General features: G+C 39.2%; 1 protein-coding gene across 5 annotated transcripts in view; it reads right to left on the bottom strand.

Annotated features, from left to right (window-relative positions):
• Positions 1–20,755, bottom strand: part of MYO16 (myosin XVI) — a 385,302-nt gene that overhangs the window by 278,716 nt on the left and 85,831 nt on the right. For all 5 annotated transcript variants that reach the window (XM_049834474.1, XM_049834472.1, XM_049834470.1 and 2 more), the window contains exon 2: positions 128–388. In XM_049834474.1, the coding sequence (XP_049690431.1) occupies positions 128–350 (223 nt within the window). In that variant the 5' untranslated portion in view covers positions 351–388. The remainder of the gene's footprint in view (positions 1–127; positions 389–20,755) is intronic.

The following is a 20,755-nucleotide window of genomic DNA, read 5'->3' as shown; positions in this document are numbered from 1 at the left end:
TCACTTTATGATTACTATAATGTAAAATTTTATTTTTCCTTAAGATAAGTAAGCAGAATAGGGAAGCTTTTCCTCTGAAACTTTCAGCTATACAAAAAGAAAAAACAAGTTCAACATTACTAAGTACCTTCTTTATCATCATGACGTATGATTGCATCCTGTATCATATCAGCAAGATTGAAACGAACTCTATTCTTTCCATGTTTCAGTTTTTTCACGTAGCCCTCTCGTTTCTGGAAAGCTTTTTCTCGTTCATAATATGCCTTTATTTGGTCACAGCGCATCCGCTTCACCAGCCGCTGCCGCTGGCCAAGAGGGAGGGACTCCAGCAAGCACTGCTCAATTTCCATCTCATGGGACCGAAAAACATTACATAGCTGGAAACAGCCTGTAAAAAATTAAGAAGACAGACACATTCAGATCATATAACAGCACATTTTCAAATGTGCCATGAAACCTCCACCAATTTTCTTGTTGTCCTTTCTAACCATGTGTAAGTCTATCATTTGAGCCCCTCCTACTCAACCAATGCTGACTATAGAGACCATATATCATTATCATTTACTTTTTGGACACGACACATAACTAATTCCATTAAATCACTGATGCATTTTTTAAAAGCTAACTCAATTCACATAAACAAACGTGAATAGAAAGAGGTCTGAAAGTTCAAATGTGAGATGGGCAAAATACCTAAACAATTCAGTATCATTCAAGCAGCTCGCATTTGCTTACAAACAAGACATTACTATGCAGAGAAATGCCAGTCTGATGCCCATGCTTCCTTTTTATTCATTTTATCTTGCTTTAGGTTAGCAAATTCCTGTTATACAGTGAGAAGAAAAATCATCATATCATGAGTTCGTTAGCATGCAGTGGGTACTCAGGCAACTATGAAAAACATCAAAGTCGCTTGAGATTTGTAACTATGTGTATGACTTTTTTTGCATTGTATAGAGCCATCCAAATGAAATCACCTAATCAAATTGTCAGATACTGAAGTCTTCATGTGGAAACCAATCACAAATATGTCTTTGATTCAGCTAAACCAAACATTCATAGCATTACCTTTAAGTCAGATTCCTCTTTTGTTGTTACCATTAAATCTGGTATTTTTACTGACATTGCAACAACAATGATGTTCTTTTCCATTATGTTCTCTTTTCTACCCAGTGAAGACCATAAGAGACTACTTGTTGCTAAATGCTTTTCAGGGTACAGTTCTGTTACAAAAGGAGACTAGTGGATGGTCAGCTAATTTTATTGCTCAAGGCCTTGGATGTGAATCCACATCCATCAACAAAGTACCCACTAACCTACCCTAAGACCCTTTGATGTGATGGCTGGAGACCACCCAATCACCTCTATGTTCTATTTTGTATACATACTTAAGTTTCCTTCATATGGAAGCTAGGTGCCCAAATATGTAATTTCCAAGGACTGCAACAGCCCAGGTGAGAGAGGTGTTCCTTGGTTTAACAGAAGAGCTCTTGAAGGGGATGTAAACTCAAGTCACCTTGGGCAGTTAAGAAATACTGTGTAAGCATTACTGTGCAACTTTAATTAGGCCTGCTTTTGTCTACTCATTTTGCTAAATCTGCAATTACATCATCAAAGGACCCCTACCACATTCAGGGCACTAGCTGAGTAATGCTTACTAAATGACCACTTTGTTTCCTCCTTGTTGCTTGACATACGTCTGATCTACTGAACACCATTCAAACCCTGCTCTGAAGGCATAATTAATAATTTCCTGACAGGCTTTTGTAAAGCTCAGATCATCATAGCACATAAATGCTTCACAAATATTTATTTTCATTTAAAAAAAGAGGAATAAAGGGGCATTCTTATCTACATTCTCAACTGAAGAACTGAAAGACAATGATTTTCTTTTTAAATCACTAATTTTGCATGTCCAATTCAAGAAATCTATATTCTTTCCTTGAAGTTTTTTTGTTTGGTTTAAAGGCATAGTATTCTATAAACTATTATGTATTATAATACCATAATAAAATAGTATCAAAGTGATAGTCGGTCTGCATGCCAATCGCTCTATAAATTATATCTTACATTATATATTTATTAATTTGTATTGTAAGTTATATATTGTATTCTATTACATAGTCTATTATATGTACTCACTACAAATTGGAACCCAAGGTCTCAAACCAGACTTCCCAAAATTGAGAAGCACACATTTATGCAAGAAGTGCCCAGAGTGTCTTGCTGAGACAATAAATAACAGAAGCAGACACAGAATACAATTCTACAGGTAAAGTTCAGTCAACTTCTTTTAACATAGGCTACCCTTACCCTCCCTGTACTTTCTGCTCCCTTCTTAGCATGCCCTTCTAGTTAGGAGAAAATGAGCTGTCAAACTCAAAAACTGGGAAACAAGTATTGGCTTGCATTAAGCCAAAACACAAACCCTTTCTTTTTGCATGTCAAAAGCCAACAACTCCTTCTGTATAAAAGAAAATTTTCCATTTGACCTTAAATGATACATTTCATTTCTGAGCACAATGGAAGAGAGAAGGAAATGAAAGGGTAGCTCCGTAAAGCTGCAGAAGATGTAACTTTATTCCCCACTTCAGCCCCAGTGTTCAAAGCATTCAAGCAAACAGATGTGCACTCAGACCATCCTCAGCCCAAGGTAGTCTGGGACTGCATCTCCTTTCTGTCACGACAGGACTGGGGAATGAGCAAACTTCAACTCTTCCTGATTAGAATTGCTCTGCTTTGTATAAAATATTTCAGTACCCATGCTTTAAGCCGACACAGTATCTTCAGCTTTTAAGAGTCTAAGCGTATACCCTAACACTTATAAATCTGGATATAGTGCCTGCCAGCCAGGCTTGCAGCCTCAAAGGGTAAAACAGCTTGCTGCGTTAAACCATGTTTGAAAAGGTAGCCAAGAGTACAGCTGTACAGTTTTACCTCTGCTCTGTTGCTTCCTTCTCTTTTATGAAGGCAAGAAGGAACAGCCATGCACTTGGGCTCTGACAGGCTACAGCTGAAGTTGCTGTCCATATCTGGAAAACTCAACAAAGGGCAAGAATAGCTGCTGTTCCTAGTCTTAGCTGTAAATCAGCATCTTTTGCTGAAAGTCTTTTAACTGTATCTTTGCTTTTTCCTTAGCTTAGCTCATGTGCAACCTCTGCTCTTAGGAGAAACTGGCAGCGTTCACTGCCACATCACAACTGAGACTGGTGTAAGCTGTAGGAGACCTTTGCTGTCACAGTGCTCTGCTCCTCCAGGGTGAGAAATCAAACAAATTAGCTTAATGTCTTGGTCAAATAAAGCACAGCAAAGATGAGCTCATGCAGCCAGATTCCAGTTCCAGGAAGGACGTGGCTGGCTTAGAGTCCTCTGCCTCTCTACTGGGATGACTTTCAGCCTGCATGAATGCCATCTATTTGCTCCATGAAGAACAGTGCTCGACTGCCAGAACTGGCCTCACATAGAGGTTCCCAGTGTGTGGCCAGAGTCAAACAACTCAGGTTGATTGAGAAGAGGACTCTTAATCCACTTAGGCACTGGTCTCAGCTGAGAAGCAGAGTTGCAAATGGGATTTTTTTGTCTCAGCACATCTGGAACCTGATACATCCCAGCTGAGATCAGTATCTGACCCTGGATCTAAGAGCTCCAGGTCAGCAGCCTCATTAGATTAAACCTGCATGAAACAACATAGTATAGATGCAGACAAGGCAAACTCTCTGAATTAATCTTTCAGATGCTCATCTTTAAAGCATACAACATTCAGTCCCAGTTTTAGAACCAGGCAGACCCCTGCTCTGACTGCTGGCCTACTGAGCGTAGGGAGCTGCCAACAGCACAAAAAGCAGAACTTCCAGGCTGTCATCCCATGAGAGGTGGACCCAAACCCAGAAGGGTTATAGACATGCTTCTCGAGAAAATTCTGAGTATTGCTTAGTGCCACTTTGAGCAGGGAGTTTATCACCACCATCAGGTCACATAACCTTGCCTTGTCCAGTACAGTCTTGAAAACCTCCATCAACAGATTCTCCAGGTTATCTGGGTAACCTGTTACAGTGCTGCACCGCCTTCTACCAAAAATGTCTTGGGGGTTTTTGGTGGCCATTATCCCTTGCTACTACTTTCACTACTAAGAATAATTCAGCTTTGCCATTTCTGTAATTATGCCGGTAGCCTTCTGCTGCCCTCACTCCAGTTCCTCAGTGCCCCTCTTACATACATACTTGCAGATGCAGCTTCACTAGCCCCAAGTAGCCACAGACACTAACTTCCCTCAGTCTGCTAGCCACTCTCCTAACATAGACAACTACGTGGTTTACCTTATTTACAACCAGCACGAAGGGCTGGCTCCCATTCAACTTTGTGTCCGCTGTAATCCCAGCACCCTCTTCAGCAGGGCCGCAGCTCAAGTCAGCATTCCCAGCCACCACAGAGCAACAGCCTCACCACACACGGGCCTCTCGGCGGCCTCCTTTTATACCCTAGGGCGGGGCGGGGCTCGTGCTCATATATGGTCAGGCGTCGAGAAACTTCTCTCAAACAAGGTGTTTCATTGGCTGAGGGCCTTGTCTGTTGCCCGAAGGGCCTTGCCTCTCTTCCCGGCCGCTGTGCGGGCCCGGCGCTTGAGCTACGAAGCGCGGCTTCTACTTTTAACCCTTTCCTTTCAGCGGTCGAGAAGTTGTGGTCTCTGCCAGGGCAGCTTATACCCGCCACACCAACGCACAGGTTTGGTCTGTCTCAGGCATGAAAATATGCACTTCCCTGGTTGAAATGGCCCAAGTTTCTGTCAGGCCAGTCCTCAGGATTAAGCTTTACCATGCAAAGCATGCCAGCCACACTGTCCTAATCGAGCATTGCCAGCAGCAGGGACAGCTCCAGCTGTAAAGAAAGCCTCCAAGAGAAAATAGCTGCTAAATTCCACAGCTACATTAGACGGGTGTAAACCATTACTGTTCAGGGACTGACGGCCAGGCTCCAGCTGGGCCAGAGAGAGCAGCTGTTGGAGCCTCCTGAAGGGTAACGGGCAGCAGGTCTGTCCAGCCTTTTCCTTCTGTGTACGAGAAAAATGGCACAAACCGTCACACTGAACCGGTACAAGAACCTTGTACAGGACCCATCCAAATAGCTGAAGATGTATGGAAAACAGGATCTCAACCAGAGCTGGTTCTGAGTATGCTAGTCAGGAGGCAGTGTGGTAACTTGAGGAAAGGCTGGTGGGTAGGGAGAAAGGCTGCTTTCTGATTCAATTTGCTTAAGAATTTATATCTCTGTCGCCTTAAGAATGTGTGGCGACCTGGTTCAGGAACGGCACGGCGACCAACCCCAGGTCGCTCGGTCCATCAGCTCGCAGACACCAATGTGGTGGACGGCAAAGGGTGTTTATTGGTGCGTAACACAGCATTATATAACTTGGGGTTACAACATCACTTCCATCCGCTTGCATCATAAACTAAACGCCATTGACTATCAGGAGAGGGGCTTTATCTTTCCGTACAGCACGATATCTTCCAGCCGCCAGACCCTAACTACCTACATATCTCATTACATAAGATACCATATTTGAAGATTATTTCATGTGGTTCTTGCCTCAGTGTATGACAAATTACAGTTATGTACAGCGATTTGATAAGGTCACTGTGCCTGTCATAATATATAGCACTGGATAACTCATTAGCAGTGTCTGCATCAAAACACTGCAAAAGCTTACCAGGGTATTATTTATTTAATGAGATGCCCTAGACCCAAACAACTAGAATAAACATGATTGTCACTAATATCTGGTTTTAAGGTCTTCACCTTCTATATAAGCACACAATATAAAAACCTTTATGAAACACTGAAATATCAAAACCAGTGATCCTTTTATTATATCACATTGGTTATTAACTAGCACCGGACAAAGGAAGTCACTACCACTGTAACTAACAGGGGAAAACAATGTTTCAAGGATGCTTGCTAGTGTAGAACTGCTTCACGGACTGGGTCCATCCTGAACCACTAGAAAGAGAAGAATCATTGCTACAAAACAATCTGTTCATAAAATCGTAGCAATTTACTCACGATTGGACAGAGTGCCAATTGCATTACAACACAAATTAGAAGCTTGATCCTGCCTGTACAGACGAGATTTCTGAGCAAAGAGGAACTGCTTGTTTTGAGTTGTCACCAGGTCTCACTGTGAGGGGAGAGAAGGAAAATGTTTTGGCAATACAAGCAACAGCTCCTGAACAACATGAAGAGCTTGGGAAGGTGATGTGACATAAACAGAGAGGAAGAATGTGATTGCTACAGGCATTTTCTTCCATCTCCTGTAGGTGATTTGAGCCCAAGTAACTTTATGGTATGCAGGAACATTTTTGCCATACCTCTTTTCAGAAACCATATTGATACAGCTTTCCCTTATATTTCCATTTCTTACAGTTTTATGTCACTTCACTTAGTCACTTGCTCTGGCATTTAAATTGGGAGTCTAGTCATCCTAAAAAAAATGCACCTCAGATGATAATTCACATTGCCTGGGGGTGATATGCTCCTATCTAATCTGGATCACATGTCAGGAGGCATTTCCAGAATGTGAAGCTGAATGCTTATACACATGTTCACACAGGCACTACGAACAAGCTTGCCACTGTGCTCATATGTACTGTATTTTGACTTTCATGTGATATAAATATTTGCTCTTGTGATTCAGAGAAGTAAGTACTCCTGGTCCCTCAGAATAGTGTGTTTTGCAAAGTATAGCAAGTCAAAAAACTTGTCTCTTCATTAAAGGCACACAACAACCAAACTCCTGACATTTTTTAATGCAGCAAGCATCTCAAATAAGGTGACACAGAATTATGGTGCATAAAACTTAAAACTACAAATTTGCTAATACTAAGACACATGCTTACCTTTATTTATGTAAACATTCATGTTGATTTTGATGATATTTTAAATAATGAATAACTAAGCTTCTGGGTGTTTGAAGGACTACAGTCTTTAAAGCATAGAAGCAAAATGTAGAAGGCTTAAATACCTGGAAAAATGGCAATGTGAGATTCTGAGAATGTATCTACTTAGGACTGCTACCTAAACAATATTCTTTAAGCATCTTGCTCTCATTGAAGGAAAAAGGGTAAAAAAACCCTCTGAAACATACACTGTGTTTAGCTTGGGTCCTCTGACACTTCAGCTCCAATCTTGGTCTGTTCTTGCTAAAGATATGATATCAGCCCCTCTTCATAATTACAGTTAGACACCTACATTCTAATAGATACCTGAAATTGTCTGGAATTTCAGAAAGATAAAATATTTGAAAATTTCAACAAGTTCAGTGAACTGTTAAATAGATTAGCATTCATTAATTAACAAAAAACAAGCCTTTGTTTTATGAATACTGTACTATTACATGACACATTTAAAGCTGGCAAGCTAAACATATTGACAGTACTAACAAATATATATGGGAAAAGCATGCAGTGAGCAGGAAGTTCTTTGGAACTTACAGACCCAGGTACATAGATGGTGTAAATCAGCGCAGCTTCATGCAGTTCAAAAAGCTGCATTAATTTACACCCCATGTTTGATAACAGAAATCAGACCAGAAACTAGAGCACTGACCCTTTCAGTAATGCACTTTGCTGTTATACATAATGACTTTACTACATATGATGATTTTGTGCTACAAACAATACATATTATATAAATTTACTGTATTAAATTAGAAATAATAATTTATTAGTATTTATGCAGCTGAACTGAATTCCATATGAAATCAGCGATACAAATACAATAGCCTAAATGAAGTTACGGTGTCTGGACCACAGATAAATGCATTTTTTAGAGGTGCCCTCTTCAGAAATCAAAAGTTATTATGTATCATCTACTGATCCTACAGTTTCAAAAAGAAACACTTCTTACCCACAGAAAGGGCTAGATCAGTTTAAATCCATCTCAAATTGCAATGTTAAGGTTGGTATCAAAATACTTGGATTTGAAAGTCCTTTGTTTGGCACAGGGAAAATTACTTACTGTTTGAACAGGCTCTCCATTATGTTTATTAAGTTGTAACTGAAGCGCGGTGCTTGTAACCACTTAGCCTGATTTTAATGGCTAAAGCATTTTCATCAGGTCAGCAGTGCTCTGCTCACTGTAGCGATGGGCTTATTCCTTTTCTTTTTCTTTGGTTCCCCTCCCCACCCCACAAGCAGATAATCATGAGGGAGCGGTATAAATGTAAACTATTTACCTTGTAAAGAATGTAAAGAATTCAATTAATGCCAAGTCTTCTGAGAATAAATTACATTGCAGTAAAGGAGCTGATGTGCTTCTGCTGTTCTTGGCTCCACAGAGCTTCTTTGGGGTATAATTACAAAGTTAGGGCTCTCAAATGACACAATATACAAAGCTTCCTCATTTTGTGCTTAAGAGCCAACTCTGTCTTTGCTGAAGAGCAATCCTGAGAGCATTCAAGCAACCATCCTCTTATAAAACCTTACTCCTGTATGCTGCTCTTCAAGAGCCTTTCAATGTGACTAGACTGGTAAGCAGGAACTGCAATCAATTTCCAGCTTGATACCAAAGAAAAGTTACTTATCAGACACTATTAATCAACTCTACAGGCTTTCTAATACACTCTATTATCTACCTATCTATCAGCAATTCCGTGAAGTTACAGCAGCATTCTCTAAAAATTTATTGTATTTAAATCAAAGAATCAACCAGTTTGGGATCTTGCCTTCATAGTGATAGAAGACAGCCTGAATAATAACGAATCAAATATAACAGAGGGCTCTGCATTGTCATTTGTGATTTATGTCATGTACCAGTCTGTAAAATATAGATATTTTTTGTTCTACGTAAGTCACTAACTATGTGCCAGCCTATTCAATGAACAAAGCCAAACTGCCTGCCCATGCACTGGCCTTCAGTGTAATAAAACACAGGTTTCAAATATATATGTAACGGCTTCTTCCCATTTTTTAGAAAAAAATTATCATTATTAATTTCTTGTGCCTGTCTTGAAGTACAGGGAACTCACAGGTCTGAATGGTCTGAAAGGAACTGTGTATATCCCAGAGCAGTAGTCCTCATCTGTGGATCAGATCCAGAAACTACATGAGTGCAAGCAAAATGAACAGACACGATCTGCTGGAGCTCATACTGTTTCTTTTGGTAAAGTTGCTATCTGCATATCGTCCCTACTGCTGTCATCCTTCCATACTCCCTTGGAGGATGAGACAAAGATGCAGTCTGGATTCCGACAAACCACAGCATGCCTCAAGTACTCAAGTTCTCCTGCAAACATCAGAACCTTTTGTTAAACAAACTAAAACACCATTTACTGCTCTGGAGCACTGGATTTTCCAACTGAAAAGACTGCATGCTTTCAAAGATGAGTAAAACACATTAACCCATTCATTTCTTCTCATATAATATTCCAGATAATTGAGCTTTTAGGAGATGGAAGTCTGTCCTCAAGATGGATTCAGGGCTGTATTTAGCATCTCCAAATAATGACTGTCCAGACAACAGGCTGAAACACTACCTACTGCTCTTCTGGACTTCAAGGTAGGCTTCTTAGCAATTGGTCCATGAAACTTGGGATCCATTAAAAAAAAAAAAAAGGAAAAAAAGTTGATTTTGGATACCTTTATTCTAGTACATAAAAGAAGGGCAGGAAGCAATCTGGCTCGCCAGTGAAGTGTTATGTACTGGCTCATGTTCACACGGCGAAGGTTCATGCAGAACAAATGAAACATATATAAATTGCATAGCACATGGTCCTGATTCTCCTGTGATTATCATGCTCTGCTGTTGTGCTGTAAGACGCAATTATCTTTTTTGCAGCTTCTAAATTTCACAGTGTCTAAAGTGAAGACTGTACTGCAACATAGCAGAAAGAAATTTTACAACATAAAACCAAAGGTGTCTGTAAATGTTCTAGTAAGTAGTAGGAGAGCATTTGTAGGCAGGGAACAGTATTTGAGGCTACAAAGCCTTTTGAAATAGATGAACGATTGGACAGGGCATAGAGCGCATAATTTGGGGAAGTTTCATCCATCCTTTCTATTGGGAGAGCTCTCTAGATACAGTCCATAGCCTTTGCCATAGAAAGGGCTAGTTGGAACTGTTCAAAACTGAGCCAACAAGCTAAATAACAATCCTGTAGACCACCAGAGGTCCAATACCTTACCCTCTTTTTTACGAAGTGTAGACAGACCCTTTGAATCTTTTCCCACAAATGCTGTCTAGCCACCTTAACTTTCATTCTCCTTGCAGCAAGGTAAGTGGTGCAGAGGGCAATTCTGCATGGCAATGCATTTCACCCAGGGAAGAAGGAACTTACTTGCAGTAGGCTTAAATTTCCTTGCAACATACTTGAGACTACTTGGTATCTTCTGTGACAAGAGATTCAATGCTTAGTAAGCTAACCCTGATACCCACGTAGCAGAAAAGCAACGTTATAATTTCTAACCATAATGAAATAGTTGTACGACATTCCCAGGCAACGTGGTACCAAACACTGCTCACTTGTTTGAATAAATTGTGCCATGATTAACCTGGTTTTGAAACATTTGCTTGAAACTGGGTAACAGGTTTGGAAATTATGATGGGAAGCAAAACTGAAAGACGCACATAGACACACGAGTAACATAATCACACAGACTTTTGTTTCCTTAGGAAAATCAAAGCAAAATATGCTTATATGTTTCCCAGTGATTAACAATAATATTCCTAAAGCAGCTAATCTAAATTTTTTTTAAAGAAATTTTGTAAGTGCCTGTGTCAGGATCTGAAGAAAGAGTTTAAAGTAATCAAAAATCTACAGTCATATGATTCAAACTGACTGCACTAGCGCATTTTTAAGCTATATCTATATATAGACAAGTTAGAAGAAAAACTAAATTGGCTGTTTGAGCAACCCCTTATAATCTTTTGTTCACTTTTGGATCTATGAATTTATGTCACTCATTATTTGGGATTTCCAGAAGCAAGCAATGTATATTTGTTAGATTAATATAAAGCACTTAATAAGGCTTGTAACTCACCAAGCCTTTGAGAAAGTAACACCAACGTGTTTGGTCATATTTTAATAATCTAAATTGCTATAAATCACACCAACAGCAAGTAAAACTCAAGAAGTTCCAAATCAGAAGGGACGAGAGCAAAGATCCAGGTTTGCCAAATGACAATAAAAAAGATAAGAAGAAAGAGATGAGAAGTCCTCTAGAAAAAATACCTCCTTTCAGTCCTTGCACAGACCTGGCTGCCTTTATTTGGCTGCAATGCAAAACTTACAAAGCTGCAACTAAGCTGTGAAGATAAGAGTTATTTCCTTACAGTGCAGTAAATGGAGATGTAATAATACATTCATCTCTATTCCACACTTTCAGATATAGGACAGAGAGGAGGGGAGGACATGCATGTGGCAATAGATGCACTAGAAAATTCTTCCTGCCATCACAGTATAATATAAAGGGCTTGTTACACAGACCAAGGACACTCAGATCACAATAAGCAATGAAAAACACTAAGACTGTTGCCAGTACTTGTAAATCTGCAACTTTGAAGAGTGAATTAACACGTAGGTGTACAGTGAGAGGAAGCCAAAAATCACAGCTGCTACGCCTCAAAGGTACTGAGAAAGTTGAACAGCAGCAGAAACAACCAACTGTTTTACCATAAATTAATGTCTGAACAAAGAAACAAAAAAATCAGATTGTTTCAAAACCTGGGGCAGGTCTTTCTTCACAGACACTCTCAGATACCACTATTTAGGGCTGCAAATATGCCAAGGATCAAGAGGCATACAGTGTATGAGAATTACAGCAAACACGGGAGAAAAACACATAAATCAAAATTTGCAAAAGCATGCATGCAGTAAATTTAGTAAAAAAAAAAAAAAAAAAAGAAAGAAAAAGGTATATATGGATCAAGACAAAGAGGATATTCAGTACCATACATCACAGATAGTCAAAAGCCAAAAGGGAAACGGTGGGTCATGGACCTAACCAGAAGGACTGGCAAGCATACAGGAAAGGAAATCTGTGCCAAGTGGACTGTGGTTCTACATGCAATCTAATAATTTACAGAGATTACTGTAAAGTAAAAGCAGATGGAAAACTAGTTTACAGTACAGTGGAGCTAACAAAAATTCTGCAGCAGAGCTAATATGTAGGCCTTTGGTCACCGTTCAGTGTACATCAAGGGACTGCCATCTCAGTTTTCAAATAGCAAAAGGATTGGAAACAGGCCCTCCTCCTTTCTGCAGAAAGGCAATTTATCTGGAATACTGCATTCAATTCTAGACAGTCAAACTGGAGCAGTTCAAAAGAAACTACCACAAATGGTTCTGGGGCCTGAGGGACTGATTTATGAGGAAAGATGAAAAGAATTAAATTTGCATAGCTTAGCTAAGCAGTGACTAAGGAAAGACAAGTTAACAGAAATTTGAAGGGTGAAACGGAAAAAGAAAGGTTATATATCATAAAAAGGAAGGGAATTTTGAGCAATAAAATGAATTTAGTAGAGTGTAAATTTAGGCAGAGTACCAAGATAAAAATAACACACGTGGATGAGATTAACAGGTAGGACCACAAGATTCCTTGTTTGGTACACTGGGTGGATAGCCACGCAAAAGCACCAATGTGGGCACAGCAGTCCAATGTTTCTGGCACTCACTCACTCAGCTCTGGCACCTCCAGATGGCCCTGCAAAGTTCTTTAAAGACAACCCTCCAGTAAAGTGGAGAAGCAACCAGGGGGGAATTTCTGGTATGTAGAGCTACACCATTGGTATCTAAAAGACTTCTGTCCCTTGCACTGGGGGGGATAGTTATTGGGTATGTCCCAGGTAAGCCTGGGCTATGGCCAGAATAGCAAGGACGGTTGCTAGTCTGAGCTGGATCTTCATGGATAACTGAAAATGAAAGCAGCTGTCGTGACAACAGAGTTGTCGTGGTTTAACCCCAGCCAGCAACCAAGCACCTTCCACATCTACCATCTAGCATTATACTCATGGTCACGTAATACTATAGCACAGCTATATGGGCACATATAAGAAATAGAAGCACAGAGAATCACTATCACACTTGTTTGTGAACATGCATAGCAGTATCACTGCTGGGTTAAGTTAAAATGGGGAAATCCGGTTGATTATTTGTCTGAAGAAGAAGAAAAAGAAGAGGAAAAAGAAGAAAATGAAGAGGAAGAAGAAGAAGAAACTGAACAGCATCATCTCATCTGACAAACTGAAAAAAAAAATATAGTGTCAATGGATGGACACCAAGTCTACATGAAACTTCAAGTTCCTTCACCAAGGAAATAACTAGACAGACACAAAAAATGCTTCAAAGCTATTGAAGAAACTAAAGTAGAAATCAAAGAGAAATTATTACTGCAGCTCCAACATTACTGCTCACAAGACAGAAAAAGTGTCTCTCAGAGGCACAATAAATCTATATATTCATTGGTGATTAGGAGGAATTAAATATGTCATTCAGACTGCCTTAAGAGCTTTACTTTTCACAACTCTCTATATGATTTACACATACCATTTCTGTAACTAACATTATTAGTACTGCAGCTAACAAAATGAAATAATTGTGTCCAAAGCAAAGCACCTGAAAAGCAAGGTATTCATTTCACCTGCAATTGGAATATAAAATTTCTCCTGTTTCACATAAACTGAGTGCTCAGTAAGGGATATATTGGTTTCACCTATTTTCTTAGAGCCTCCTGCAATAAGCTACCTAAAGACAACAATACTACTCTTTCCACAAAGGCTGAAAAAAGGAGAAATTTCTCCATGCCTGCCTCCTTCCTTCCTCCTCCTTCCACCTCAGCTTAGATGTCAACATTTACAAAACTTCTACAGGAGAAAGTTTTGATTCCTTATACAGTAAAAGGATCACATTTGAAAGCCATAGATTAGCTTTCAAAATATGACCTTAATAAATCGCTCCATTTTCTGTAGATGTCTTTACAAGGTCCCATATATATTTTTTATGTCATACTTCATAACAGGATTTGCACCACATGGGACCACAGCAGGACTCCACCAGCCTGAGGTGGTATGGCCCAGATCTATTGCCTATCTACATGCTCTGAATATCACTTCAATCTCTTCTGAAAAGTCATACTGCATAGAGAGACATTCATAATAGGATTTACAGCCAAAGATATCAGACTCCACGTCTTCCTTCTTCCCAAGAATAACATATTCCGTTTTAAAATCAACTATGAAGTAAAAGAGAGTAAAGCACACTTCCAAGTGGAAACCCTACAGGAATGTCTGTATTCTAGCTGGGTAAAAACCTAGTAATAAACAACCAAATGCTCTTCCACTTCTGCACTGTGCTCTCCTGTCCACACTCCTTGCCAGTTCCCATTCTTACTGGCTAAAAAGAGATTAAAATGGACTACATCCCAGCTCACAGAATCACCTTACAGATGGGAGGAACTCGTCTTTCAGTGTACAAGAACGGCACTGGCAAGGAAAACAGATTTGGCAATACTACTTGCATTTGTGTTTCTGCAGGTTACAACAGACTCACTCATGTCATCTGTTACCTGAGGGTATGTCCAGTAGTGAAGATACTAGAATTTGAAGATTTCTTTCAGCAGGTCTTATTTTGCCGTTGTTTGCACTGAAGTCAGTTGCTTGAAAGCAAACAAATGCCAAGTACACCTTTTAATAAACAATTAAAACATATTTTTTTTTAAATTGGCGGTGCTCCTTTATGATATATTAAAAAATTTGCATTAGGACAACTCTGTTCCAAATCAAACTGAACTTCTGTTGACTTAATTGATTTCCATTTGCTTAAAAACAAATTAGAATTATGTCAACTTAAAATTTTACTTGCTCTAAAATAACCATGTTTATACTGTGGCAGTTTTGATGAAGGTATTAATTTCATTATCTACAAGTATTTTGTCTTTGGTTTTACAGCTTACCAACTGTGCAAAATTTACCATGATGCAGTATATTAATTTGTCTGAAATGAGAAAGAAAAGGTATCGTGATTATTTGGAGCAAGAACTAACTTCAGGAGTGAAAATATGTTTCTTAGCCTCAAAATTTTCAGAAATTTTGTGAGGAAAAGTGGCTATATCACTACAGTTTCACATGTGGAAACAGAGAGGTTCGGGGGTTTTTTGCTGTTCTCTGTTCTTGCAGCAATCTTCTAAAAAATATCAGAATTCTGAAGCTTCATGCATGCTGTGCCAATATGGTGAGAAAATATGATACTTTGACCTTTACAATCTTCTCTCATCTTATTTTCAGGGTGGCTAGATTTCTTTGCTGACAGCAGAATCACTATATTAGAAGAAAAAAAAAGCACTCCAAATACCAAAAGTATAAGAGATTTCTTTATCATTTCCTTACAAGTTCACAGTAAAGTTTTCCACAGAAAATGCTTCTGTCTCATGACAGATTTTTTACAGTGGGAAACAAAATGATGACATAAAAATTATTTTTCGGATGACTGTCATTTCCATCAAAAATATTATAAATAGAACCTATTTTTAGTTGCATACGAAGTTGGAAATCTTGTAGCCTTCAATTTTCCAAGTTAATATTGCTCCTCTTGCTCTCATTTCAAAATGTATTTTTCCAAATACCAATTTAATATATATCTTCATCTTAGTATAATTTTCAAATGCTATTCTAAGCAATTGTTATTATTAGGAAAGTTGCTGTCAGTTGTTACTGTTAGGAAAGTTTTATTTACTTGCACACAGACTTGGCAAATTATTGGATGACCAGTATTACAAAAGTGCAAAGATAATTGGGCTACTGCCAGCCCAAAATATATTTTTCCAAATATCACTTCCTATGTCTAAATACAGATATTAAATTAAAGGTTCTTTTTACATCTTCCCTGGCATCCAGTGTCATGATTTCTCACTTCCTGATATTTAGGCAAGGTAGAAAATTAGTTCAAATAACATCGAGTTTCTGTCATTGTCACATGAACCCAGGAACTGCAGAATAAAAATAAATAAAACAATCTAGTATCATAAGCTGGTACAGAACTACTGGTGTTCATAAGTTGTAAATAATTTCCTTTTTTTCTTGTTGGCTTGCACCTATCCTGTGATTACAGTGAGAGAGGCAGAAACACAAAGAGTTTAACAGAAGTACAAATGTTCTCTCTGTGGCTCTACTTGTATTGAGGTTTGTAAGATAAAAACCATTTGTTCTTGACTGCAGAATTAAAAAGCAGTTTTATCTAATTTTTCAGATATCCTTCATGACATCTGAAGTATCATACTGACTAAACATTTTTTTAAAAAATCTGCATTCTATAGCATTGATACATCAGATTCAGATTCAGTCTGTATAAATGGAATAAGAAATACTGTGTATTATATTAGCATTCCTTTTCTGGATTTTACAGTATAAGCTTCTCAAACAAATACCTTTCATCAAAATCTCTTTATTCCTTCCCCGAATTGCTTTATGCATCCTCACAGGATCTAAAAACTCGCAAGCAGTGGCTAGTCACATATAGCTCCTCCTCTCGCTTTTTCTGGACTCCGGGAGAAGACGACTCCTACCTCTTCCTCCCAGCTTCATTTTCAGCAGGCTAGACATCTCATTTCAGTAATAATCTTAACCTTATGCCATAGGTCACAGTATCATAAGCATGTACAAGGAAAAGGAGGTTTCCCCTGCAGCCATGTTGTACTTAGCTCTCTTATTGCAGAAATAAACCATGACATGAGAGTTAGCTGACACCATCATGAAATATCAACCTAAACTAAAGGGATGGCTGTTGAATAAGGACTGGTACAGACATCCTGCTTCTATTTACAGCTCTCCTTATTACCACCTGCATAATTTTTTACTTTTTTGTGCCTTGGACTCCTCATCGGTGGCAGAGGACATGTCCAAGAGGACACAAGAATTCTCTGGGACACCATAAAATGGAATAACAAAATGAATACCACCTCCTGCCCAACCCTGGAATAGAAGAAATCCTGTTCATGGGAAGGAGAAGACACTTTGAAGACTTTGCACACACCACCATAGAGGCAAAGGATTCCAGTGTCGCAGACCAACTAGGGGTCTCCAATTTTTCTGTTCAGGCTCCTCTTCTCTTCTTGCTCAGTCTAAGCTACAGCAACTCACTCTATTGAAACGGATGAAATTTTCACAGGCTGTCTCACAGTAAGAAAGCTGACACGAAGGTATCACGTTTCACCCACAGTATTGCCTCTTCACCGTGGGATAATCAAGTTCAAGTCCCCATCATCTGTAAACTAAAACTCATGTATCACATCTTCCCCCACCCCTTTCCAAGCTGCAATATGGTTCAGGTAGAGTTATCGCTGTGGCACATCTCTGGAGCCTCAGAAGACTCTGGGTGATGCGAGATGGCTGAATCCCTTGGGAAAAGCACACAGACTGAATTTAAAGTGCTAAACGAGAGTTTGGGACGATATGCCTCTTTCCTCCAAAGAATCCTGGAGTGTGCTAATGCAGTCTGTCCCATAACCCTGGTGAAAAGGGACAGACACCACCACGGGTGAAGCTCATCCAACCATGTTGAGATTTCTACTGGTTAATAATTTTACTGAAACAGAAAATGCATTAAAATGGCAAGCTATGGAAAAGTGAGGTAAAATTAAATAAAATGGAAATCATAACAATGATCCACAGAATTTGCTCTTCATTCATTCATAAATATAACAGTAATTTTGTTATCAAATACTCTGTGAATTGGTGTGAAAAATACCCAAGGTGACATTTGTGAGTACATTACTGCTGGCTTTGGCCTTTCAAGACAAAGTATACGATTAAGGTCCCTGGCACTACAGACAAAAGTCAAGACTAAATTTTTTTTAATGTAAGGAAAGACCCCAAAAGTATATGGGTTTTTTAAATACTGTGATTAGGAGGCAGCAAAAAGAAGGAATAAATCGGTACAGTCTACAAGGTATCTGAAGAGGCTATAGCAAAATTTAAAGGCCAATCTTTCAGTGCATCTTCTACTTTAATTAATTTTCTTCATGGGCAATTCTTGCCACATATTCAAATGCTGAAGGTAATAAGGGCTAGATGTTGGAGAGAACAGTTGTATTTCTTTTATATCTTGTTTCAAATCCTGAATTAAATTCACCAATAAACATCTAATTAGTATTTCCATCCCAGATCTCTTTAAGCATTGGTCCCTAACAAAGCACAATTCAGTGTTTCATAATTCATACAAAGAAGATAAAGGAATCGGAAACAGAGATAATCCGGAAAGAATGAAAGTAGACTCTGATGTTCAGATTTGATGATCCTAATATTTGGATAAATTCACTTGGCTCAGACTTTCAGCTGGTGTGACTATAACTCCTTAGCAAGGTTTTAATTCTGTTTGCGTTTATGCACCTCTACAGCATTTGCAGCAGAAATCAGACTCTCGAATAATGAATTTAAGCCTCCTGACTAAAGTACTGTTTTTCTTAGTTACTTTTGCAGGTCCCTCAGAGGAAGTCCAGAGCACAGGTGGAAAACCACAGCTATAACATGTAAATGATGAAATATATGTCATAACTAGACATACAAGGGAGAGAAGATAGCAGCAAGGTGCTGCCTAATTTGTAAAATTACATTCACTTGTACAGTCTGTCACACAAATCATCAAGATAAAATGGTACCCAGCAGCTGGCAGGTAACATGTGGTACTCTCCTACCTACCACCATTCTCTCTTCTAAATAGCTCACGCTAGCTGATTGCCAAGGAGAATCTACTAGCACAGACAGGGACAGCTCTCGGCAGCAATGATGCTTGGCTGCAAAAAGGAGATGGGCACTAGCAGTGACAACACGAGCTGCTCAAGCAGGCAGACGCACATACAGCTTGTGTTTTAAATGCTGCAGGTGCCAGCTGAAGACAATGTGATGGCTGCAGCAGGCCTTATTCCAGAGTGTTACTGGGATGAAAGACCTCACTGGGCATGGCCCCAAACAATCTGTTCTGATCACACAGCTGCCCCTGCTTAGAGCAGGAGGGTGAACTGGAGACCTCCCAAAGTTGGATCTTTCCAACCTGAAAGATCCTATAATAAGATGGCGAAGTATATCTCATTTTCACAGCCTAGTAGTGAGAGCAGTGCACTGAAAAAATGAAATGTACTAACACCATAGGAGAATAGCTATAGCCCTTCTCAGCTCAGATCTCCACACTTAATATCTGCAGAGATTGAAAAAACAAAGTGCAAACACATGCAAATGTCAGGCACATAGCACTACAGTTCATAAAATACTAGTTTTAAAGTGCCATTAATAAATATCTTTTAGATACTCCTCCTCTCCCAAAGTAGACCAAGAAACAATGCTCTGCAAACACACTTCCTCTGGTTCAATGTCTTTTCCTTCTGACACAGAAATCATCGGTGAAATGGTTTAAAAACAAACCAGGGTGTGAAGAGTCACATCCCAACCCCTGTGAGGTTCAGCTGCTCTCAGCAGATCTCAGAACATCGCTGGCACTGCCACCCTGCAGGCAGCCCTGGCCCATATCTGATCCCAGCTGTCTGCCAAACACAAACATTAGCAACACTATTGGCATGTTAAGTCAAATGGTAACACTCAGGGAAGGATCAGAGAGGAAGTGTTTCTCCTTCACTGATTACAGGCGGAGATGGAAGCACTTTTGCCAGTTATGTATGGAGAAGCACAGGCAGTAAAAAGCCCTCCTGGCAGGCTCTAGGCAGCACCCATGGTCTTCTGAGGCACACTATTTGGAAGGAAAAGTGCTATGTGGTAAAATACCCTGATTTTGTGAGAAATCACTAATTACAAAATTCCAAATCTGGAAAAGAGGAAACAAATAATATTGCCAAAACTAATGCTGTACATCCCTCTGCTGTGTTTTAGTCCTCCTTCCCTGCCCTCTAACCAACGCAATGAACACCCCAAGCAGTTGTCATTGGCTTCCTTTTCCTCACGGTCATCCTCATTTCTTTCCAATTACGGAACCTAAATTTTCATTGTAGAGTTACATATTTAATATGCTATTGAACACACACATGCCTGTGTATATTTGCTACAGTTTCACTTTAAGAAAGTAATTCCAAAGTGAATGAAGATCGAACAATACTTCTCCAACATGTTCAGGATTGTTATTATGCCACAAATCACCCATTTGCACTTATCAAATCTTATTACAAGCTCAAAGATTTATTCTTAGAATGTACCTTTAAAACTATGCAGCAAACCTAATCTGTGCTTCTCTGCATGAACAGGGAAGTTAGGCTTGTAACTCCCACCAGCATTAAAAGCAGTTCCATACACAAGTCCCCTTGAATCTGGACAAGAGGAAACCCTCATAAATCATTTTTCCTTAAATTACTAAAATACTTCCCATGCACCTTAATTTCATATTACAACATCAAAGAACCACATCACTCAGTTCTTAACTGCAACACAGTATTTTATAAATAGTTTCAGAAATGTCCTTGGTACACTTAAGTCATCAAGGACCACCATCTGGAGAGAAAACCTTTTACAGCAATATGCTATTTGTTATGTGAAAACAGTGACATAATCACTAGAAGTCTGAAGTTTTCCAAGTCCTGCAGTAAAAAATAACTATGGCTAACAAACTACTAGTGGCTGTCTCCAAAACAAATATCTAAACAATAATTCATTTATCTGATGTAAAACCAGCAACTTCCACTCAGACCCTGGATGCTTTAAAGGGCAAACCCAAAAAGCTTGAAAAATGTGCAGCTAGGAAGACAAGCAGCCTTGAAAGGCAGACCAAAAAAAA

Source organism: Accipiter gentilis, chromosome 31 (assembly GCF_929443795.1).
Source record: "Accipiter gentilis chromosome 31, bAccGen1.1, whole genome shotgun sequence".
Classification (NCBI taxonomy): Eukaryota; Metazoa; Chordata; class Aves; order Accipitriformes; family Accipitridae; genus Astur; species Astur gentilis.
The sequence above is the reverse complement of the archived record's forward strand: the minus strand, read 5'-3'. Positions and strand labels throughout refer to the sequence as shown.